The sequence below is a fragment of the Elephantulus edwardii genome, unplaced genomic scaffold (genome assembly GCF_000299155.1).
Source record: "Elephantulus edwardii isolate Elephantulus edwardi_28Jun2011 unplaced genomic scaffold, EleEdw1.0 scaffold00050, whole genome shotgun sequence".
In the NCBI taxonomy this organism is placed as follows: domain Eukaryota; kingdom Metazoa; phylum Chordata; class Mammalia; order Macroscelidea; family Macroscelididae; genus Elephantulus; species Elephantulus edwardii.
This window is the reverse complement of record NW_006399800.1, coordinates 3,537,515-3,562,099: the sequence shown is the minus strand read 5'-3', so window position 1 is coordinate 3,562,099 and position 24,585 is coordinate 3,537,515. Positions and strand designations below refer to the sequence as shown.

The following is a 24,585-nucleotide window of genomic DNA, read 5'->3' as shown; positions in this document are numbered from 1 at the left end:
CCTTTGAAGTGGCCGCAGCTGCACGCCCCGCCCCGCGGCTAATCCCCACCGACGCGGGCGTCCGCGCCCCCCCGCATAGCAATGGTGTCCGCGCTGAATGGCACTGGCTAATTACCTCGCTCGCACCACCGCGGGTGAATGAGAGAATCCGGCATTGTGCGCGGCGAATGGAGAAAATAAGACAGCCATTGTCCTCGGACGCCAAACGAGGGTTTGATGTCGCTGGGGCGAGCGAGGCACCATTTCCCGCCACCCCTCCCCCAGCCGCTCAAATTCCCCAGCCGGGCCTCGCGCCGGGGCGCACTGCACCGAGCCGAGCCGAGGGAAACTGAGGCAGCAGCTCCTGCCTCTCTGGGGAGGGAGGCGGCGGAAGAAGCTCCCTGGTCCGTGATAGGAGAGCAGACACACACTTGCCCTCGGGGATCTCGGTTCCCGCGGCCTGTGGGCTCCTCTTCGAGCCTCAACCAGCAGATTCTCGGGGCATCCCCGTGTTCTCCCAGTTTTGACATGGAAAAGTAGGCTGAGCCCTGTATTCAGCCTAATTAGATTTTGGGGGAGTGGAGGGGTGGAATCACAAGAAACAGTTGGCGAACCAGTCGGGAATTTATATGTCTTAGGGCCCAACTGCACCGCGCACACGGAAAGGCCTGCAGAAATTTAGAGAATGGAGTCAGGGGTGAGGGTATAAAAGCAAGGGAGAAAGGCTTTGCAAAGACGAGGAAGGAAGATGCGGAGCTGCGAGAACTGGATGGCATACACTCAAGGAAACTGGGACAAAATCGGCGAGGTTCCACATGAAGAAGGATCTGGAAAACCACACCAGGGCTCACAGGTTAATGTAATGTCCAGAGAACTCAAAACTCAAACGTAATGCTGTAAATTCAGAACCTTTCATTGATAATTCTCCACCAGGTTTTCCAGAGACTGTAAATGGCACAGATTACCCATCTCTCTCCTGAATTCCTGCTGGTGGATTCAAACCATCAGAGGTGCATCACCTTTGGGCTTGCAGCACACCTTCCTATGGGAATTGAAGCTCCCACAAGGGCTCCCTCCAAAGTCCTAAGGCTGCTGTTTGATCACAAGAGGATCCAGGTACTAATGATAACTAATCCCCTCGGCTGGGCTCTCCTCAAGGAGAAACGTTTGTTATGTGTATGTTTCACTGAGCTATCAGGTTTATCACATGATAAAGAGGTCTGTTTTGTTGCCCAGATCATATTGATTTGTATATGCAGCTCTGTCCCATTAGGCTGTGGGTTGAACCTTTAGTTAAACCAGCAAACCAGCTGCCACGGAGCTGGAGTCGATTTCAAGTCCTGAGGACCTCAGGTGTTTCAAAGTAGATCTGTGCTCCCAAGGGTTTTCAGTGGCTGTCATCTTTTGGATGGGGATGACCAAGCCTTTCTTCCTTAGCAACTGGGAGGATTCAAACCACTAATCTCTGGTCAGTAGCCAAGTACTTAACTGTTTGTGCCACCCAGACACTACTGCGGCACATCACAGAGTATCTTCAGAGACTGCAATCATTTCTGATCTCCATGTGACCACAACTAGATGATGACCCCTTTGTGGGTGGCCTGCAAACTCCAGTACAGGCTCATCTACCCCCCTTCCCTTCCCTCCACCTTACTTGAAAATGAAATTAAAGCATGCACAACACTAGTTGAGGGACTCAATGTACAGGAAATGGTTCCTTGTTCTGACCCTCCAAGAGTATCTAATGTCACCAAGCACTCGCTGTAATGGTGATACCGGGGAAGCATGCTTCCAAAGGAGAGAAAAATGTCAACAAAGCTCATTGTTTTTCTGACCCAATCCTGAACTTAATGAATTAAGGTTTTATCGAATTTGGTCATAACCTCAGATGTGATCATCATGGTTTTCTTTAAAACTCCCTAAATATTCCTTCATTTTATAGCCAAATCTCTTTTGCCTACAACTCTGAGACTCAGCTGCTGCTGAGCTAACTGCTCCCCTGCTCAGGCCTTTCTGCCTGCTTGGGAGTTTATTTTAGTTTACACGAACTCAACTAAAACGTATTACTGTTGAGTCAGAACCGATTATTCATAACTGACCCTCTATTGGTTTTCTGAGGTTGTAAACCTCACGGAAGGAGATTGCCCATCTTTCTCCCTCAGAGCTGCTGGCAGATTTGAACTGACAAGTTGTAAATCCTCTGGATTAGCAGCACAACTTCTGAGTGACTATGCCACCAAAGCTTTAGAAAACCACAAAACAAGTATAAAGAGACAAAAGTGGATGAAGCAGAGGTAAGAAGCCTGGAGCTCTACCAAAAATCAGGGGGCCCTGGAGTGTCATGGCCTGGACTGCTATCCAAAAGGCCAGCAGGTGTAATCTACCAGCGGCTTTCAGGGGAAAGATGGGTAAGGTCCCCAAGTGGACGGTCACTATGAGCTTGAATTGACATATGTTGTTAGGTTTGGTTTGATTGGTTTTTCTTTCCCACAACTCCAACTCCTCCATAAACTCAAGGATTTTAAAAAAAAAACACACCTAAACATGCTTAATTATCTCTTTTTCTTCTGGACAAAGGGGATGGGGGAAAAACCATACCACCCACTGAGAATAAGTTTGTCCAAAGAAACAACATCCATTTACTAGCAGATCAAACATCACTCAACCACACAGGTTTCACCTTGCTCTCTCATTGCCATCGAGTCATTACTGACTCATAGCAGACCCTCCAGTGGGTTTCCAAGGCTGTAAATCACACAGGAGAAGGTTGCTCATATTTCTCCCTCAAGCTGCTGGTGGATTTGAACCACCAGAGGGGCATGAGCTTTGTTCGCAGTACAACTCTCTATGAACAATGTCATCATCATTCAAACCAAAACAGCAAATATAATTATTATCATATATTACTCTGTGTATCTTGATAATTTGTTCAGATTTCAGCAAAGGTACTTGCATGTATAATTACCAGATAATTTGTACTTTGCAAAAATGGTCCACTATCCAAAGAATCAAATTACAGACAATACTTTTCACTAAAAAGGTGCTTTCAAATCATGTCTATGTCTCTACATCTTTCCCTTTCCCAAAACTGAGATCAGAACTAACTAAAATAATGCTCCATGGGTGGACATTCTTACAGGATGATTATGAGTATAATAATGAATGGGCTTCCCCCCCTTTATCCATTTTCACAGCAATATGCACTCATGGAATGCCTTGTAACTATTATGGTTATGACTTCAGACGTGACAGGAAGGCAGGCATGTGTACATGCAGGGACAGTCCTTCAACAGAAGATAACACAAGAAACTGGAGGGAAGAGGGGGCCTTTGTAGCACAGAGCCTTCCCTGTTAGCCCTTTTGGGGGTGCTAGTTGTCTGGAAAGGAGTGTGTCAGGGATGTGTCCTATCTCTATACCTTTTCTATCTACGTGCAGAACCGATCACTTGGGAAGCTGGGCTTTATAAGGAGGAATGTGGCATCAGGATTAGAGGAAGACTCATCAACAACCTGCATTATGCAGATGACACAACCCTGCTTGCTGAAACTGAAGAAGACCTGAAGCACCTGCTGCAGAAGGTCAAGTACTGCAGCCTTCAATATGGATTAAAGCTCAACATCAAGAAGACAAAGATTCTCACCACTAGACCATCTGGCAGCACCACAAGAAATGGAGAAGAGATTGAGACTGTTAATAATTACAGCTTGCTTGGCTCCACAATCAACACTCTTGGCACGAGCAGCCAGGAAATCAAAAGACAAAAAAAATGCATTGGGAAAGTCTGCTGTCAAGGACCTCTCCAGAGTACTGAAAAACAACGATGTCAGTCTAGAGACTAAGGTGCACCTGATCCAGGCCATGGTCTTTGCAATTACTTGCTATGCATCAGAGAGTTGGACAGAAGAAGAATCTATGCCTTCAAGTTGTGGTGCTGGAGAAGAGTCTTGAACATACCATGGACCGCCAAGAAAAATAAGTCCGTCTTGGAGAGGGTGAAACCAAGTTCCTCCTTGAAGGCTAGGATTTTGGAACTCAGTCTCACATACTTTGGGCACGTGGCCAGGAGGGATAAGTTCCTTGGAGAAGGACATCATAACTGGAAGTAGGAGAGGAAGACCCCAGATAAGACAGACTGATATAGTAACTGGGACAATGGGGGTAGGTGTGTTGGAATCAGTGAGACTGGCTCAGGACAGGGAGGTACATAGTCACTATGAGTTGTAGGGAATTCGACAGCACATAACAAGAAGTTGTCTGGCATCCTGATTTCCCTAGCTTGCTTGGGAGGGAGTGCATCCTTCGATGATTGAGGAATGAAGGTCACTGCTATTGAGGTATTAGCTCACAAGCTCTTCCCAACCAGCAGTTGACAGAAGCAGCTGGAGAGTGGTTGAATCTCCACCCTCCTATAAGCAGTCGTCAGTAGACACATGGAATGGGGCTGCTTCAATGACAGGGAGAGAGGAAGTTTTTGGGGGTGCCCCAGAAGAAGCTAGGATAGTTTGAGGCAGAGAAAAACAAAGACTCCTTTCAGCTCTTCCACACAGAGAGAAGTCAGACATAGTTGCTCTCAGCTCCTGATGGGACTCAGAAGCCAGCTCAGAACGGCATGGGTGGCTGTTGGAGAGCAATATGGGGCTCAGTTTTATCTGCTCATCTGTTGAGCTCCTGAAGGTGAGTGACCCACACCAGGTGGGAGATGCTTCCATCCTCCTACTTCATATGTCACCCAGTTCCCTGTTCCTTCATTTCACCAGGCAAAGCCCAGACTCAGCTCTGAGGATGCAGAGGCACTAGCCCCTCCTCTCAACAAATGTGCAGATCAGTGGGAGGTGCAAGCTATATATTCACTGCTCCACAATAGATGGTATCTTTTTCTGAAGCTTACCTCCAAAAAAAGCAAAGCTGGGCACATAGCCCAGTGGCCCCTTCTTGAACTGATGTGATAAAAACAATATTGCTTTATTTCAGAAAAGCCTTGGATTCCATCTACATCACACTTACCAGCTTGCAAATAATGAGTTTGACTTTGTCACAGTTAGCAGGGAAATGACTGAGCTGAGAAGTGAAAGCAGAAACACAGGAGGGCAGGAATATCAAACAGGCTCTGTCCTGAGGCTCATTCTATGTAATATCTTTCTTTATTGGTGATCTGAGATAATGGAATCAAGAATATTTTAATTCAATCGGCAAATGGGACTAAATTAGACACAGTTTCTCTAAGGTGCTGGAGGACTGGAATACAAATTTAAGAGTCCTTAAAAATTAGAGTGAAGGAAACTATTGCAGACATTTTACATAAGTTAGGACGCAAGAGACAAAAAAAATAACTAAAAAGGGGGGGGCAGGAAAAGACAAATCGGATGTAAAGATTGCAGAAAAGGAGCTGACTGTTGTCTATCACAGGCCAAAAAAATGTAACAAACCTAATTCACTGCTATGGCATAGATTTAATTCATCTGAAATGACAAGCCAAATACTGGGTTTCAATTCTCTAAGGTCTTATTCAGCTCTGGGCTCTGAAGGTAAAGTCCAAATCCCATTTGACCAATCAGCATGTTGGAAAGAACATCTGCCTCCCCCCCCCCTCCCCGCCTCCCCCCCAACCTGACACATACAGGCGTGGGCTTGGGGCAAGGCTCTCTCACTGGGTCTCTAGTTTTCACAGCAGTGATAGGAAAAAGATGGGCTAATGGGGAAGCTGGGTGGCACATAATAAAAAAAAAAAAAACAACCCTGGTAAGCTACTACAGCACTTTCAGGTACCACAGGCACTCACTCTTGTGTTCAGCTATGTTGAAAGGTCCTGGGGCCTTCTGTTCCTTCTCTTTCCTAGGGCTGGTGGGTGTAAAACTAAAAAAAAACAACAACAAAAACCCTCATTGCCATAGACTTGGGACATTTATGGCTGATACTCCAGCAGGTTTGCATGGGAGAAGACCGCCCATCTTTCTTCTATATAAGGGCTGGTGGATTTGAACAGCTTGCCTTTGGGTTGGCAGCACAACTCCCTAACCTCCAGGCCACTAGGAAAGTCTGCAATATTTTTGTCAGAAAGCCCTGGCCACGCCCCAAGTCGTTTGGCAGGAGGAAGTTGCTCACTCTCTGACTCCAGCCCTCTGCCCCCGCCCCACCCCCATTCCAGGCAGTTGGCTGGGGCTATGGGTAATAGAAGGCTTCCCAATTCTGGTGTGTCTGTGGCTAAAGCACTTGGGGAAGGAGTTAAGCCTTGGAAACCCTCTAGAATAGTCCTACTGTCCTAAGGTCACAAGGATTTGGAAAGGATGGAGGGCAGGGGTCTTGGTTTTTGTCTTCCATGTTCCCAGTGAAAATGCTCCCTCTCCTCACCAAGGGTAGGCGGCTAAGTGACTCATGGCAAAGTGTCTAGTATGATGCACAGAGTTCTGGGAATTGAGAGTACACACACACACACACACACACACATTCTCACTCATACCCACACAAACACCACCTCCGGTGCAGGGCAGTGACTTGACAGCTGAGCAACTGCACTATGCGGGGTTAATTGAATGCACATTGATTCTGCCACCCTCCAGCCCAAGCCAGATCTGGGGAAGAAGCGGCCATGCTTTGTGCTGGGGGTGGGGGTCATACTCCCCTCCTTCCTGCTCCGTGTGAGGAGAAGCAATTGTTTTCTTAACCCAGCTCTTGGTGGCATTTGCAAATCCTGAGCCTATCTTCGGGCACAGGGCTCAGAATTGGGCACACACACCCTGGTCCTGGTGACTTGGCTCTGGAGCCTGCAGTGGGCTGTGTGACCACAGCTTAAGCTTCACCAGGGTCCATTCATCAAGTCCCAAAGTACGTGGGGAGAACAAAGTGGGAGAGTGAAAGGGGGTGAGAATAGGAGAGGTTTTCTGCACAATTTGGATCTTGCTTGACATTGAAGACAAGACACAGACCAAGCCCACTGCAGTGGAAGAACAAGGAGAGATTCTAGACAGAGAGGGAGGTTGGCAGGAGTGAGGTGGAGGGAACTGGGACAGGAAAAAAACAACTCAGTGATCTAGGATTTTGGAATTGGATAGAAACTTTAGAAATCTCATCTCTAGCTGAAGCAGGGGTCAGCGAGTTGTAGGGTAAGCATGTTCACATCTTTGTCAAGTCCAAACTCTTGGTGGTGGTGGTTATTGTTATGTGCCATTAAGTTGCTTACAACTCATAGCGCCCCTATGTACAACAGCTCTGAACCTTGCTCTATCCTAAGCCAACCTTAATGTCTCTGATGCATCTACCCTTCATGAGGTAATCCATCTCATCAACGGTCTTCCTCTCTTGTGCTGTCCCTTCATCCTTTCAAGCATGATGTCCCTCTCCAAGGACTGGTCCCTCCTTGCAACCTACAGGAGCCTCAACAGTAAGGGTGGGGCCAGACATGCTTTCTATTCCAGCCAGGCACCTCTGTCTCTAGGACTCATCCCTTCCCTCAATTCTCTGGCCTGTAACACCAACCACTACTGAATTCTGAATAGTGGGTGTCTTTTTTGGTGTATTGGGGAACAGACCCTATCAATGCCTCCTTGTTACTCACCCAACACCCTTTAAAAGCCAGGCAGAGAGCACTGTTCCTTTCCACTTCCACAAGGATAAACTGAGGTCTGGCAGTGTTAAAAGTAAAGAGAAAACCTGAAAGCAGAGCAAGTTTTGGGCATAAGCTATAGCCCTATGAGGGTGTCCATAGTCCAACCAACAGCACCAAACATATTGTAAGCACGTGGGTACAGAGGGATGAATTCTAGCCTGTCACATCTCTTTGATGTCTTCTGCACAAAAACCCACAGGGTCTGTGCAGATCGTAGCCCAGGTGTGAAGACACAGAGAGGTGACATGGACACATGCCAAGGGAATTATCAGCCCTTAAAACCAAAGGCCTGAAGTGAAAGAACTAGGACTTTGATCAGAAGCCAGATTGCCAGGGAGTGAGCGCAAAGATGCCTTGAGTCAGGTCTGCTTGCTGGCCCCTCTTTCCAAGTTAATGGTCCCCCAATTTTGGCTCTCATCCTGGAGATCCAATGCCCATCCTGTCCCAGAAGCTCTCAGTCACTACTAGTAGAGTAAGGACCCTTGACCTATGCTAGGGGCTGCTTCCTGCTAGACGTTCAGGTTACCAAGTGGACCTCAGGCTAAGCCATTGTTCAGTGTGGCCAAGAGGGCAGGGGACCCACCACAGACCCCTCCTCCAGGTGGAGGGGCAGATATCCCAGCCTCCCTGGTAGACAGCCTTTGAGAGGGGAGTGGGGGAAGGGAGTGGGAGATGGGGATGGGGGAAGGGGATCATAGAACTCCAAAAAGCCCTAGGCCACTCTGTCCTGGGAGCTACTACAGCTTGGTAAGGGAGGAAACAAGGACAATCAGCTGCCTCTGTTCTTCCCGGCTGATTACAGCTCTTCCCCACCACCCTCTCTCCCCCCATAGGACCCCTGGGGAGAAGGAGCCTTCTCGAGCCACACCAGCTCCTCTCCTGTGATTTGTTCTGAATTTTCAAACAAAGAGTAATTATGACAGATGTGGAGCAATCAGCATCATTATGCGGGGAAACAAGAAAAGGAAAGGGAGCTGAAGGGGCCCCAAGGGGGAGGGGAACTTGTCTTTCTTCTGCAGGAAGAAGCAACTCCCACCTCAACCTCCAGCAGCCCCAACACCCTCCTCACTCCCTTTCCTACCTGGGACCGTTAACAGTTGTTGGTTCAGCCCCATGTCACAGTAGAGAGAGACTTCCCTGAACAGAGAGCACTGACCTGCAGAGTTATCCTGGGGTCTCTGGCACTAGCTGAGAGAGCACCCATTGCCCTTCCTGACCCACTCGGAAGGAGCTCCCAATGGGACCTGGATTCTAAGCTATCTCCCGGTCTTACCACTATTGCTCTCCCATTCTCCTATACCCTGCATGCCCCCATGTTCTTGGCTCTGTTTTTCATAAACAAAACCTAAGCCCACTGCCCTCCAGTCACAGAGTCCCTCCATGGGGACTCTGAGTCCATAAAACTTTATGGGAGAAGACTGCTTATCTTTTGATGGAGTCAAACTTCTGAACTTTTTAGTTAGCAGCTCTGTCTATAGGCCATTATGCTACCAAGTGAGACTGACACAGTGACTGGGGTAATAAAGGCAGGTATGTCAGAGACAGTGAGATTGACTCAGGATAAGGCAGGGTCCCACACTATTGTGCATAGGGTCGCTATGAGTCACAAGCGACTTGATAGTACATAACAACAACAACAACACCTGAAGAGATTTAGCCAAGGAGCTCGGAGTTGGGAAGATGTGAGTTCAAATCCCAGCTTCCCTACTTACTCCTTGGGCATGTTAATAATCCACTCTGGGCTTACACTTACTCACTTTTAAAAGAAGACTCATAATATTTATGTAGAAGACACTGGTGGTCCAGTGGCAAAATTTCCACCTTCCATCTGGGAGATTGGTGGATTCCTGCCAGTGTATCTCATGCATGGCCACCACCTGTTTGCCAGTGGAAGCTTGCATGTTGCTGTCATTTCAGTAAATCTTTCAGGACTAAGACAGACTAGGAAGAAAGGTCTGGCAAAAAGTAGCTAATGAAAATGATATGGATCATAATGTGATCCACACCAAGCATAGGGATGGCACAGGATTTGGCAGCTTTTTAGTTCTACTTTGTAGGGGGTTATGCTGGAAAGGAGGGAGAAGACAGATCATTAAGGTGCGATGACTAACAATGATATCTACGTACTAGAATTGTGATGGGAATTAGCAAAATTAACACAAAGGGCACAGAACACAGCAGCTCATATTACTATGACTATAACAATCTGCAAGGCCCAGCACACTCATAGCTCTCAAAATTCTCAGCTCAGCATCCAATGTGTTGAAGGTGGAAACCCAGAGACCCTTCATAATATGTTATAGATGCTAGGAGCATCTATAACACCTGAGATTTGCTGCTTAAAAAGTCCAAATCCAGCAGTACAACCACAGACAAAATTGGAGCAGACAAGACAAGAAAACCAGAAACGTGCCTCCCAGTCTACCAACAGCTGAGTGTGTAAAAAGATCACCCTTTCTGAACCACAGGGCACTGAGGCAGGGAGGGAAGACAGAGGCTTCTTCATGTTGGGTATTTAGAAGTGTCACACATCTGAGAGGCTCCATTACCAACCCAGGCTTGAGGACCAACTCTGGCCTTAGGCAGGTGACCCTCTCAGGGCCTCAGTTTTCAAGTCTGTAAAATGACAAGTTTAGTCCCAAGCTCCCTCTCCTGCAGCTCTGGATGCTTGGGAGCCACCCCAGGTCCTGGGAGGGCTAGAAATTATAGGTTTCTTCTACTGAAGCCTATACCTGTGGTGAAAGGGCTAGGACTTAGTTCTCTCTCACGGTGGTCTGCCCCCTCCTCTCCATTTAGGTGGTCTGGTCTCCATCTGCCCACCCCAAGTCCCTAGGGCCTCTGGTAGATGCTCCCCCACTTGCATTCCAGTGGCCTTGGGGCCAGCAGCCAGACCAGAAAGTCCAGTTCCTGTCCATTATCACTGCTTGCATCTGCACTGCAACCCAACACCAGCATTCCAGCGAGCAGCCCTGGGCTGCCCCCACCACCCACCCTGGTCAGTGTCCTGGCTCAAAGGCAGGCCCCAGTCAGGGGCTGGAGTTCTCAGATTCCTCTTGGAAGGAAAAAGGTCGAAGAAGGTCTGCCCCCAGGGAGGCCCTGGCTTGCATAGACCCCTTTCTTTGAACCTCACCTTCTTAACTCTCCTCATCCTCCCTGCTCTCTGCAGAGAACTAAGATCACATCTTCCCCTCTCTTGAAACAGAGGTTTCACTCCTACAGCACACAGATAATGCTGGCCACAGGAATTCCTGTGATGAGAAAAAGAAGTGGGAAGAAGGATGGAAGGAGGAAGAGAGGACAAGAGGAAGGAAGAAGATAGAAAAGTGCTGGGGAAACAAAAACTGCTGTTGTTAGGTGCCATCAAGTCACCTTCTGACTCCGGGTGACTGCTTGTGATGGAGAGCTGCCCCATGCAATTTCTAGGCTGGAATCTCTGGAAGCACTTTGCCAGAACTTTCTCCCATGGAGCTGCTGTGAGGGTTCAAACTGCCAAACTGAGTTAGCAGCAATGCTTAACCACTACACCACCAGAACTCCTGAAACCAAGACTAAGGGATGTTAAAGAAAAAGATGTGAAGTATTACCTTGCAGGAATCCTGCAGTGGGGGCAGTAGGGGTGTCAAGGACCATGGAGCAGTAGGATCCAGAATGGAAGAAATGAAGGAAAGTGATGGGAGGAGCTGGGATATTCATCCTCTGTTCTCCACGCCTACCCCACCTCCTCCACCTTTCTCTGGGCTAGGGTCCTTCTGGGAATTCCTCCTGCTTGTCCTTTCTGTGTTCAAGCCCTGCCTCTCCATCTTCACTGGGGAGTCCCTATATCACCTTGTCCAGGACCCCTGTCCTCAGGAAGCCACTGTGACTACTATAGCACAGAGGCGGTTCTCCAGCTCTCTTCTTTTAAGGTTAAGCAAAGTGAGGGAGAAGCAAACTCCAAAATCAGGGAGAGGTTATTTGGGAGAATGAGGCAGTCCAGGCCAGTGGCCTCAGATTCCAGCCATATTCAAGTTCTCATGAAGGAAGTTTTCATTTTAAGAGTAAGAAAATAAAAAGCTGGAAGCACTATGGCTTTGTGCACATGACCACATGTCAGCCCCACCCTCCATCAACAACCTGCTGGTGGGTAAGGGTCAGTCTCCTGCAGGTCTCAGATTATCTATAGCTACTTCCTCCTCTGTGATGATCTGGTCCATGCTAGCCTCTAGCCTGGTCACAGTGCCCAAGAGAAATGAATTTCACTCAGGATGGCTCTTTGATGAAAGAGGCTTGAATGGGGGGGGGGGGGGAGCAAGTACATCTTTTACTATAAGCACACACTTCAATGCTCCAATACCTACAAAGTTCCACACGGACATATGCTTGCACGCACACACGCATATACTACTAATCTCTACCATGGGCTTCTACCATGGTTTCTTGTTTTAAACAAGGCAGTGGCCAGAGAATTCTGTGAAGGCATGAGTTAGCTGCACAAGGCAGGCATTTTTTGGTAGAACAGTCCAGTTTAGACAAAGACAGCAGTGGGCTTTAGCATCCTGCTCTTCTATTCCATTTTACTTTCATTAAAGGTTATGTAAAATAGCATTTAAGCTACTGTGGAAAAGACTCTCTCTCTCTCTCACACACACACACACACACACACACACACAACACACACACACACACACACACACACATACACACATACACGGAGAGGGGAAAGCAGTACAAGAAGGCCAGGAGTGAAAAAGTCCTTTCTCCCTGGGGGTGGGGAGGGGACAGAGGGCTAAGGGGGGCTGGGGAGGCCTGTTTCATTTGCAGGCTACAAATGCCTCTCCTATTCACTGGCCCACATTCCCAGCCAAGGCGCCCGGCCACGGACAATGACGGGAACAGGAACAGAGAAGATTTGCACATTGTGTTCAAGGGGCCAGCTGGCTGCCTGCAACAGCGGAGCCAAGGTGTGGGAACCAGAAGCACTCAACTTCCACACTCAAGTCCAGTGGGTGGGGGTGAGGGGCAGCCCTGCACACACAGGAGGCCTTCCTCTGCAGTTGAGGCTAGTGGGCTGGGGACACAAGGTCTCATCCAGCCAGGAAGGGAGTCAGGTTCAAGACAGGAGACCTTGAGAATCAGGCTTGGGCACTGCACTGCGGGAGCTGGGACACCATGCAGTTTAGACTCTGATTCACACCCCATCTGGCAAGGGGGAGAGATTCTTAGTTCCTCAAGAGATAGCACGAAGCACCAGCCATTCCATGATGCTTCCCATGTGTGTTATATTCCCCGCTGATCCTCCTTGCTCACAAGCTTCTGTTCTTTGGAGTTTGGTATCAACTAAGAGAGACAGGAGAGGGAAAGAGAGAGAGGGCTGGAGGGCTTGGAAGAGAAGTAGAGACAGAAATCTGCGTCCAGGCCACATGTTCATTTCCTTTTTACCAAGCTCCACGTGCAGGGACAGGAGGCACACAACAAAGAGAAGCCCTGGAGGAGCTCACAATCTAGCTGTGGAGCCAGAAGAAACCTCCAGCCACCAGTTACTTAACAAGGCAAATAATGGTAGCTGAGTTGAAGCTTCAGCCTGCATGCCACAGACCACAAATGCTATTCATAGTAGGAAGGGGAAAAAGATATTACCCTAAGCTAAATGGTCTTTGGGGAGATATGGGATAAGGGGAGAGTGGAGCGAGAAGAGACTAGGCAAAGGCCCAGTGAAGGCAGGCATGTGCTGAGGACTGAACAGCTGGCAGGAAAAGCTTATGGAGCAGACCACAGAAAAAGTCTTAATATGAATACATTAGAGTACTAAAGAAAGCAAAGCCGGAGGTGAGTGAGTTCAAAGCCACACAGGATTCCAAGTGTCCAAATAAAGGCCTTCATAGCTCACAGCTTTTCAGGAGTGCCAGGGCGGTTGGTTTGTGGGATGATAAAATAGGCAGGTGTAAGGGTTTGAACCTCACTTCTTTTCACTTCTTTGCCCCAGTGGGGCAGGTGAGTTCCCTGGCACAGGCACTAACTGGCTACACTAGTGACACAGCTTCAGCATCACATCCCCCTCCCATTTAACAGCAGGGGAGGGATGAGCTTGAGGAGGAAAGGCAGAATCTGAGGGACAATCAGGAAACACTATTTCAGAGTCACTTCAGCTGAGCTCCTTTAGGGATGGGAGAAGAACATGAAGGCGACAAATCAGGTCCGAGCTCACAACCCGCACGTGGTAAAAGCCACCAGCTCTGCCAGTCTGTGCACTGCTCTGCGTGGAAACATTCCAGGGTCCCCTGAACTCGCTGAGCATCCCTTCCATTTGAGTGGTGCCCCTCCAAAGTGGAGCCGCACAGAGTTCTGCCTGGATTCTGCCTGCAGAGCTACACAGCCATGGATCTTGTTGCTGATTTCAGCGTGTCAAGCTAAACAAATCTTTATCTTTAGAAACTACTTTAGAAACTTTAGCTCCTTGCAGGCACGGATGGTGAAACTTTGTCTCACATACTCTGGGCATGCTGTCAAGAGGGGCCAGTCGTTGGAAAGAGACATCATCCTGGGAAAGGTGGAGGGTGAGAGAAAGAGAGGAAGACCCTCAACAAGACGGACTGAGCCAGTGACTAACAATGGACTTGAGCATGGTGGAGGTCATGAGGAGGGTACAGGATCGGGCAAGGTTCAGGTCTGTTGTTCACAGGGTTGCTATGACTTGTAGTCGTCAATAAGACAACACCTAACAACAGCAACAGTTAAACTGTCCTCTCTCAGATATGCTGGAATAACTCAGACTTGAGAAGTCTATCATTGAGAGGATGTGATTTAACTGAGCTCAGGGGATGAGAATGGCCTCTTCCTAGAAGCCTTCTTGGAAGTCACGATGTTATTTTTGGGTTCTATTAAAATTATTTTCAACCCACAGTGACCCAACATGACAGAGCAGAACTCTACCACAGGATTTCCTAGGCGCTTGACCCAGGCCATGGGCTTTGCAATTACTTGCTATATATCAAAGAGCTAGCTAGACAATGACTAAGGATGATAGAAGAAGAATTGATGCCTTTGAGGTGTGGTGCTGGAGAAGAGTATTGAACATACCATGGACTGCTAAGAGAACAAACAGATCCATCCTAGAGAGGGTGAAACCAAGCTTTGCCTTGGAGGCAAAGATTTTGAAGCTTTGTCTGACATCCTTTGGACATGTTGCCAGGAGGGACCAGTGCTTGGAGAGGGACATCATGCTTGGAAGGGTGGAGGGACAGCGCAAGAGGGAAAGAGCTGGGATGAGATGGTTGACTCAGTGACTGGGGTAATAGGGGTAGATGTGTTAGAGACAATGAAATTGGCTCAATATAAAGCAGGTGCAGAGTTGTATATGGGGTTGCTATGAGTCCTAGGTGACTCAACGGCGTATAACAACAACAGTCTTTAGAAAAGGAAAACATCAGGCCTTTTTTTTCCTCATGAGTCCACAGGTGGGTTTCAACTGCCAACCTCACGGTTAACAGATGAATGCTTAATCACTGCACTACCAGAGCTTCTTTCCAAGTGTCAAAAAACAACTTAAAAATCTCAGCATTTAATCTTTTTTTCTAGACTAACAGTAGTTATTTTTTAAGTATAAAAATATATGAAACACATTTTTGCCAATTTGATATATTTTACACCAGTTATATCAATCATATTGTATAAGGAATACATTTATATACCACACCCTATGCTAAGTTCTGGAGACATATAGTCTAAGGCAATCCTCCTTGGTCAGTATTATTTCTGCTCTTTTAAAGATGAGGAAACTAAGGTTTAGAGAGGCTCAGGATCTTGCCCAAGGTCTCACTGCTGGTCCTGTCTACCAAGCCCAGGTCTTCCTGCCTCTAAAGCCCACAAACAGGGTCACTGTTTGGTCTCTCAGTCAGGCTGGGGGCAGGGGACAACCTTGGTTCTTTTCAAACCCACCAAGATTGAGATAGGATAGGCAGCATCCTAAATTAGGAGCTAGCACCTACCATTAAAAAGGATAGGTATGGTAAATTCTCCACAGGGGATCAGACATCGGTGGGTCTGATGTTGCTGTTGTTAGGTGCCATCGTGCCACTATGACTCATGAACTGATCTGAACCTCGCCCTATCTCACATCATCCTCACAATCCTCATATGTTCAAGTCCGTTGAAACAGTCACTGCGCCAATCTTGGTGGGGTCTTCTTCTCTTCTTCTGACCCTCCACCATTCCCCAGCATGATGTCTTTTTCCAAAGACTGACTCTTCCTGACCGAATACTTAAGGTACATCAGATGAAGTTTCTTCATCCTTGCCTCTAGGGGCACCTGACTGCATTGTCTCCAAGACAGACCTGTTTGTTCTTTTGGCAATTCTGCCCAAATGCCAAGTCCTGTGCCAACAGCCCGGATAGTTTGGTAGGCTCCTTATGCCCATTTGTTCAGGTGAGGGCACAGAGAGTTAAGTACTCATGCTCAGGGAACCTGATCAGTGAGTGTCCAAGTGTGGCCCTAATGTTCTGGGATTTACTGTGCTGCCTACAGACCCCAAAACCAAAGATGAGATGGTCCAGCAGCTGGCCTACAGCTCATCAACACCAGCATCACCTGTGCATTTGTTAAATCTGCAGAATCCCAGTCCTTGGCCTTGGCCTACAGATTAAAAACCTGAATTTTATCAAGATCCCCAGGTGACTTACGGGCATGTGAAATTCTGGGACACTTGGACATGTGGCTCTTCATACCAGTTCTCCAAGAAACCTGTGTGTGACTGAGAACTGAGGCCAGTAAGTGAAAGGCAGGGACTGAGACACAGAGACCCAGGAGCTGATGGCTAGACCCTGAGGACAGAAGGGAAGTGGTCCCCAAATCATCTCCCACCTTGAAGTTAACCCAGCCCTCTTTGTAGTCATCCAGGTAATGCAGACCTCAAGACATACGAGTCAATGCGTGTTCCCATTGGGCCAGGCAACCTGTGTCCCCATCCTAGAGCTCCCTGGAAGGATGGCGAAAGGGGTCACAGGCCAGTCTAGCTTTAGTTCAAGAGCTGAGACTCTGGAGAATTCCCAGACCCTCTCAGAAAAAAAGTTCAAGCGGAACAAGCTGTACTTTGGCTCCAGTAATTCCACACCTTGATATGACTCTGGTGGTTGTTACAGCTTTCAGAGGCTGTAACTCACATGGGAGGAGATTGCTCATCTTTCTTCCACAGAACAGCTAGTGGATTCAAATCCCATACCCTTGCATTGATAGCGCAATTCTTTACCACTAAGCCACCAGAGCTCCTGGTGTTTTCCCTAAATGAATCCTGGGGAGGGAAAATATTAAAGGCCAACAAGAGATTTAGTGTTTCCTTTTACTGGTAATTTATTTCCAGTGATAGCCAAGATTACACTTAAAAGGGGTGTCAGGGGAAGCTTTTTAAGTAAAAAATAAAGTATGGGGTCCTGGGTTTGAATGCTTCCTATGCATGAGGCATTGAGGGGTGTCAGTCCTCACAACCACTGTACAACCCAAAACCTCACTGCTAAAAAAAAATTCAAACAAACAAAACACCTCACTGCTGTTGTGTTAACTCACAGCGACCCTACAGGGCAGAGAAGATCAGCCCCCAAGGGAGTCCAGGGCCACAAACCCTTACAGAAGCAGACTGCCTCATTTTTCTCCTGTGGAGCAGCTGGTGAATCTGAACTGTCGACTGCAGCCCAGTGCTTAACCCACTGCACCACCCAGGCCCCTACATCACTCCATGAGGTTGGATTACTCCACAGATACTTCACAGCTGAGGAAACTGGACCCCAGAGAAGACACCCAGCCCCAGGTCTCAGCAGAACAACTGTCTTAAGTAAGTACCGAACTGCACAGGGCTGAGAGGTCCTGGAAGTACTGTGGGGACTGAGCTGATGCATCCTAAAAGAGAGATATTTTGAAGCTGAAGCCCCCGAAAGAATCCTGCCTGTCCTTGGGGGATGGTGGGGGCAGGATTCTTAGATGCATGCTTCTTACAGCTCAAGGACCCCAGCAGAGTCCCACAGTTGAACACCCATCAGGGTGGATTGTGTGTTTGGGGGCCATCTCCCCACGGGTCCCTGTGGAGCAGGCAGGGGGCTCCTCACACCTTTGCAGAAAGCATCCTCCCATGTCACACAACATCTGCAGTGCCAGCAGGCACATGGGCAGGGAGCTATTACAGAAGGAGGAAACCCAGACAGCTAATCAGCTTTGGAGGTTTCTAGGGGCATCAGCCCGTGAAGTGAGAAAAGGGGCTCTAGTCGCATGGTTGCTGGGCATCAGAGCATTTCCCCATGGGCACAAGGCCTTATGGAGGAGAGAGGTGGTGTCCTGGGAGGCAAAACTCCCAGCTGTCCCTAGGATTAACCAAGCGGACCCCACCCACCAGCCCCTCCCCCAGCCACAACCCAGAACTCAATTTCTTATACTGTTGGGAAGAGTTGCAGGAAAACAAACATCTTGAAGGCATTATCATTTATAGAAAATTACATTTACAATTAACTGTATAAAGGCACGTGGGGGTTTATCTCTCGGGGTTCTAGGCTGGCTATGTGGAGGCCACACCAGGAACCCTTTATTCCTCACAGGCCAGGCAGGGCATGGGGACTCTCTCCCCAAGAACTCACATTTCTCCCATCCACAAATCTTCCTCAGTGCCCAGCCCTGGTCCACGCTTCTCTTCCTCCACAGCCAGCCATCTGCTCCCTGCTGCCCCAGCCTTCCACCACAGTGCCGAGAGGGCTGGCGGGTGAGGGTGGCTGAGCCAGAAGCGATTTGGTCTCGAAGTCCAGGGCTGCCTCCCAGCGAGCTCCATATGGAGGCCTGGATCAGCCTTCCTTAGAACAAAGGGGCATCTTAAATCCATCGAGAGGGTTCCTGCCTCAAAACGATTCATCACTCACCAGCCGTTCAGAGCGCTGGCGCAAATGCCCACAGAGCCAGGGAGAAACTCAATTGATCAGACATGGGAGGGCAGCGTGCCATAGAAGTTAAGAGGGAGAGTGTGGGGTTCACATCACCCCAAATAGCCTCAAAGTAGCCTTGTAAGTACTGCTCCTCCATGCCCAGAAATACAGATTTATGGACTGGAGGACATGTTCCACGTGCCAAAACTCCTGCGCTTTCTCAAAAGCAGGAGTCCTCAGCCATATCTCTCCACCTTTCCCAGCCTGCCACCTCTGTCTGCTATACAAGCATAATTTTGATTTATGCAACCTACACCCACAAGCATGCAGAGACGTTAAAAAAAAATCCCAAACAAACAAACAAAAACCTATCCCAGCAGCAGAATTTTTTTCAGGGCAGGGCAGTAAAAGCACGGCTGTCATTTTTACCCCTGTAACCACTGGTGGTCAATCAGCACAAGGAAACCACAATTCTAGAATTCAAACACCTTGCTTGGCTTATCCTCTCCTATTCATAAACACATTCATATGAAGAGGAGTGGGTGTGATGCCACCATTAAGAGAAATTCTAATTTGTCTGTAATTTTTGTTAAGTTGAAAGCAAAGAAATTTTTAGAAAAGATACATCTCAAAGAAACTCAGATCAATTTCTAGAAATAAAGGAATATAATTATTTATTTTTTTCTTTAAAAAAATGTTTATTCATTCTTTGTTGCACGTTTGCCTCCCTCTCCCACTCCTCCCCACTCTGCAATGCCTCCCTTGTTCCAGGCTGCTGTCATACGTATAGTGCCTGATCATATATTCCTCTGGACAGTGCCTCCCCTCATCTGTTCTATTGCAGTGTTCATTATCTATCAACTATTTTCCCCATTCTTTCCCCAAACCCTCATATTAGCCCTATTTTATAACAACAGTATTATGCAGTATTTGTTCTTTTGTGACAAGACCTATTTTTTTTCTTCTTGTTGTGCACCGTCAAATCAGATCTGACTGGTACAGGAGGAGAGATTGCCCCTCCTTCTCCAGCAGAGCGTCTGGTGGATTTGAACCATGCACTTCTGAGACTGTGGCACAGCTTCTTGCCACTAGGCCACCAGAGCTCTCTCCACTTATTTTTTAAAGTAAATTGTTGACAAGCTGCAGAATTTTGTTGCTATCACTGGTATATATTTAAAACAAAACAAAACAAAAACATAGTTGCTAATGGAGTGAATTTCACCTTATTTCAACCTATGTGTATCATAGTAGAATTTGTTCCATAGGGTTTCCAGCGGTTGATTTTTTTAAGTAGATTATCAGATCTTCTTTTTCCAAGGCTCCTTTGGATGGATTAAAACCTTTAGCATTCTGGTTCGCAGCCAAGAACATTAACTGCACCATGCAAGGACTCTATTACTGCTATTGTTTTTATTATGTGCCATTGAGCTGGCTACAACTCACAGTGATCCTATGAACAAGGGCTCTGAACTCTGCCTTATTCTAAGAACCTCACCAACTCCAATAGCTGACCTCATTGCCACAGTCACTATGTCAATCCCTCTCTTCCAGGGTCTTCCTTCCAAGTATGACATCTTTCTCCAAATTCCGATCCCTCCTGACAACATGTCAAAAGTATGAGAGAGAGGAGTTTCAAAAATCCTTGCCTCCAAAGAACAAGCCAGTTTCATCCTCTCTAGGACAAGGTTTTATTCTACTCAAGGATTAAGTTTGAAGGTCAGCATATAAAGTAAAAATTACATGTGGACAAAATGACTCTTCAAGGGAGCTCTATTGGCCTAGTGGCAAGAAAGCTGCACTGCAATCCCAGAGGTACGTGGTTCGAATCCACCAGATGCTTTGCTGGAAAAGGAAGGACAATCTCCTCTTCTGCCTGTCAGATCTGATTTGACGGCATACACACACAAAAATAATAAAAATTTTAAAAAAGAAGTTTGAAAAATCACCCTTCAAAGATGTCTTAAGTCAGCCATAAAATATGACAATTCTTAAACAGAAGAACTCCACTCAGTGGGCTAGGATGTTTACAATCTGACAGACATATAGAATGCTGGACACAGTGGCTCAGAGGTGGGTGAAGCCTGCCGCCATGCTCAGTCCTATGGCTCTCCTTCTTTCCTCACCTCCAAGAGTGGCTACATTCTTGTCCAGCCATATTTAGTTAAATAAGCATGTAATAGAATCCCGTCACTACAAATCACAGTTACGCACCTCTCCATGGACCAGGGCTGGAGAAACTAATTCCCTGGAGACTGTTCCTCCTTTCCCCATATCCTAGAGACCCAAATGCCCCTAGCTCACCAACGTGGCTTGCACAGCGGGAAAATGAGAGAGGTCCACTTACTTGCAGCCTGGATGCGAGCCTTGCGGCTGATCACCAGCCCAAAGCGGTTCTGAGCCACACACTCGTAGTCTCCCTCATCGGAAGGGCTGCCTCCTCGATCCAGCCGGAAGTGACTGATCATCAAGGACCCATTGGCCAGCAGAGTGGAGTGGGTGCTCTCTGGCAACTCCACCCCATTCTTCCTCCAGGTGATTCGCACCGGAGGGGTCCCCTCTACCTCACAGCCCAGCACTACAGGTTGCCCAGGGACTGCAACATCATCACTTGGCTCCAGAGCAAATGCTAGTTCAGCAGAGTGGCCAAGACCTGCAGTGGGGTAGGGGAGATGGGAGGAAAAAGGCATGTTAAGTACAAACTGGGCAACTAAGAAGAGCTCTACACACATTGAGGTTCCAAGTTCCCCGAATCAGTGTCCATCTTTCTATAATGTTCACTGAAATAAAACACAGCAAATAAAACCATGACAACTCCACATGCACAGAGTGAAATGTGCTCCACAGGAGATTTAAGGGCTGACTTTTCAGAAGTAGATAGTTGATCTTTCTTCTGAGGACCTTCTGGATGAATTAAACTCTCCAATTTTTTGGATAAGAGCTAAGCACATTAACAGTACCACCCGAAGAATCCAAAAGTTAATTGGAATTTCCATTATATAGAACTTCATGCATTACAAAATGCTGTATTTAGGGAGCTCTGGTAGCCTAGTAGCAAGAAGGTGCTCTGCAATCACGAAGGCATGTAGTTCGAAGCCACCAGCTGTTTTGCCGGAGACTGATGGGCAATCTCCTCCCATGTGATTAACTGCTTCTGAAAACCTGCCAGACTGTCAGCTATGGGTCAGTTCGGACTGGACAGTACACAACGACAACAAATGTTATTTAGTCATCATCTCATCTCAGAAAACAGATGCTATCTTTACCAGTCTATCTTTCACCCATAAATAAAACCCAGAGATACTGTCATTTGTCGAGAGTCTCACAATTAGTTGCAGACCTTAAACTCAAAATTAAAACTCACTGCCATCGAGCCAGAATTGATTTATAAAGAGAGAATCCAAGACACAGTGACTAATAGCTGACCCACCACTGGGTTTCCAAAGCTGTAAATCACAAAGGAGGAGATTGCTCATTTTTCTCTTGAGTGTATGATGAGAGAGCCTTGTGGGTTGTTTTTATATGGCATTAAGTCCCCTGCAACTCATAACAGCCCTATACAACAGCTCTGAAGCCTGCCCTGCCCTGAGCCAATCTCACTGACTCCAACACACTTACTTCCATTGCCCCAGTTATTGTATCAAACCATCTCATCTGGGGTCTTTCCTGCCCTGTCCCTTCACCCTTCCAAGCATGATGTCCTTCTCCAAAGACCGGTCCCTCCTGGCCACATGCCCGAAGTATGTGAATTAGAAGAGCAAATCCCTACTGACTACACCACCAGAGCTCCCTGGCTATATAAATGTGGGACTCCCTCAAAGCAAGACTGATTTAAACATAATTGCTGCCGCTTCCATGGTCACTCTAGATTGGCAGTGAAGTCTCACAGACTTTCAGGTTGGGACCTCTCAAGTATTCCACTCTCCCTGGCTCCTTTTTGCTCAAGAGCGCAGCTAGTGTCATAGGGTTGTTGAACATAGTTAATAGACCCAACATGCTGCTGTCAAGTCGATTCCAACTCTTGGCAATCCTCCATCGGGTTTCCCGGGCTATGAATATTTACAGGAGGAAGCAACTTCATGTTTCCCTCATGAAGAGGCTGCTCATCTTTCTCCCAGAGTGGCTGGTGGTTCTGAACTGAATTGTCAACCTTCTAGTTAGCAGCCCAGCCCGTAACTCACTATGCCACCAGGACTCCTTGAACAGACTCAAAGGCACTCTGATAAACTCAAAGTTCCAAACAAATACAAAGCAAGACAGTAAGGAATTTTTATTTCTTTGGGCTGGCAAGATCATCCAAGCCCCGGCTCCATGACGGATTATCTAGGACCCACTGGCCAGCACAGTGGAGTGGGTGCTCCCTAGCAATTTCACCCCATTCTTCCTCCAGGTAAGCAGGGAGCCGGGTGTGTGGACCCAGTACCCTAGGCAAGGCAGGCCAGACCACAGGTGCACTGCCCCTACGCAGGCAGGAGGCTCTAAATATGTGTCTTCTTTTGCCTTTGATGAGAGAGGGAGTTACAAAATGCTAACTCAGAGTTCCCAATACTTAAGATGAACAGAGGTTTCTAGAACCTCAGCTCCCTCACTGTCCTGATGAAGAAACCAACTGGAAAAGGAAATGCAGGGGAAGAGAGAAGTTGGCAAGAGAAATGGTGAGAGTATCAGAAGACAGAAAGAAGGGACAAGCAAGCACGTCTACCCAGGCACGAAGCCAAGCTGCCAATTTCTCCAGTAAGCAACTTACCTGACCTGTTATAACTTCACTCCTGGAGGAATGAGTCCACCACCTGCCTGAAGGGACAGTAGACCCCTAAACACATTAAGCACAAACTAGCAACTCCAGGGCTGGCCCCTCCCCAACAGACGAGCGCCATCCGGTGGCTGGGAAAGAGGACGGTCATGGGATGGGGTGGATGGGTGGGACGAGGATGCGAATAAAGGACTATGAGCAGTTATACTAGCGTGGTGGAAAGAGGGAATGTACTGAGTTAAAAAAAAAAATCAAACAAGCAACAAAAAACCAAAAACCACCCAAACTTCACGTTAAGGGGTTCAGGGATTCTCTCTTTTTCTTCACAGTGATGTAATATTTTAAGGCACTAGAGGCTAGTAGGCTGGCCACGCGCTCGGCCACTGCGCCACCAGGATTCCTTCCTGGAGGATTACATCTCTATTCCTCATATCCTGTATTTTAGCCGCCTCAGTCAACAATCCTACACCCGCATATCTTCTGGGGGGATAAAGTTTTTCCTTAGTGTGGGCGTGCTATTTTGCTTCTTGGGAAGAGAGCCCAGGTGAAGGTCTGCAGGAAACTTGGAGTAGGAGGAGGGAGAATTAATTGGCACACGCCCCCTGATGGGCCTGTTAGAGCCCCAAGGATACAGGGGTAATGAAGCCAAGCGCTGGAGCTCTAGGAGCCAAGCGTGCGGACCCCCAAGCCCTGCTGCGCTCCGGGCCAGGGTGGGGGCAAGCGGGCACTAGGCGGCTCCAGGCTGGCTGGCCGTCCCGCTTCGGTCACTCCCTCCGCACACACCGCCCGCCCGGAATTTTCCTCGCTCTTCCCCATCTAGCTCCAAATCCTAGACTTGCCCTCTTGGCCACGCGCATTTGGCGCGGGTCTCGCGCCCCTCTCAGTTCCGGCCTCCGCCGCCCTCCTGCCTCTACGGCCACCGGGCGTCCACCTCACGCCCCACGAATCCCGACAGTCCTGGAACGCGGCTCAGCCCTCAAGTCTCCCTGGCTCTCTGTCCCATCTCCCCAGAATCCGCCGGGCACCCCACACATCGTGCTTCGGGGTGGTACGTGCGCCTGGGTCCGAGTCCCGGTTCAGTCCTGAGTTCGAGTTCTCTCTCTGCCCCGCTCGGCTCCTCTTCCCGGACAAGCCCTCCCGCCCAGGGTCCCCGCAGCTCCGCGCGGCTCTCCCCAAATCCGCCCCTCGCGCCCGCGGACTCCATCCTCGCCCCGCAGGGGCCGGGGCAGCAACGGGCCGTGGTCGCTCACGCTCACCGTCGCTCGGCGCGGGCAGCAGCAGGAGCAGCAGCAGTGGTGGTAGCCAGAGGGGCATATTTGATAGTACTAGTATAGGGGTTAGGAGTGATGATTTTGGTGAGGGTGTGTTAAGTCAGTTTAG

At 48.2% G+C, this 24,585-nt stretch overlaps 1 protein-coding gene across 1 annotated transcript in view; it reads right to left on the bottom strand.

Annotated features, from left to right (window-relative positions):
- The window catches only part of IGDCC3 (immunoglobulin superfamily, DCC subclass, member 3), a 51,135-nt gene extending 26,616 nt beyond the window's left edge, over positions 1-24,519 (bottom strand). The window contains exons 1-2 of the mRNA XM_006886694.1: positions 24,462-24,519; positions 20,800-21,105 (exon numbers count right to left, since the gene is read on the bottom strand). Coding sequence (XP_006886756.1) covers positions 20,800-21,105; positions 24,462-24,519 — 364 coding nt within the window. The remainder of the gene's footprint in view (positions 1-20,799; positions 21,106-24,461) is intronic.
- Positions 24,520-24,585: the final 66 nt, after the last annotated feature.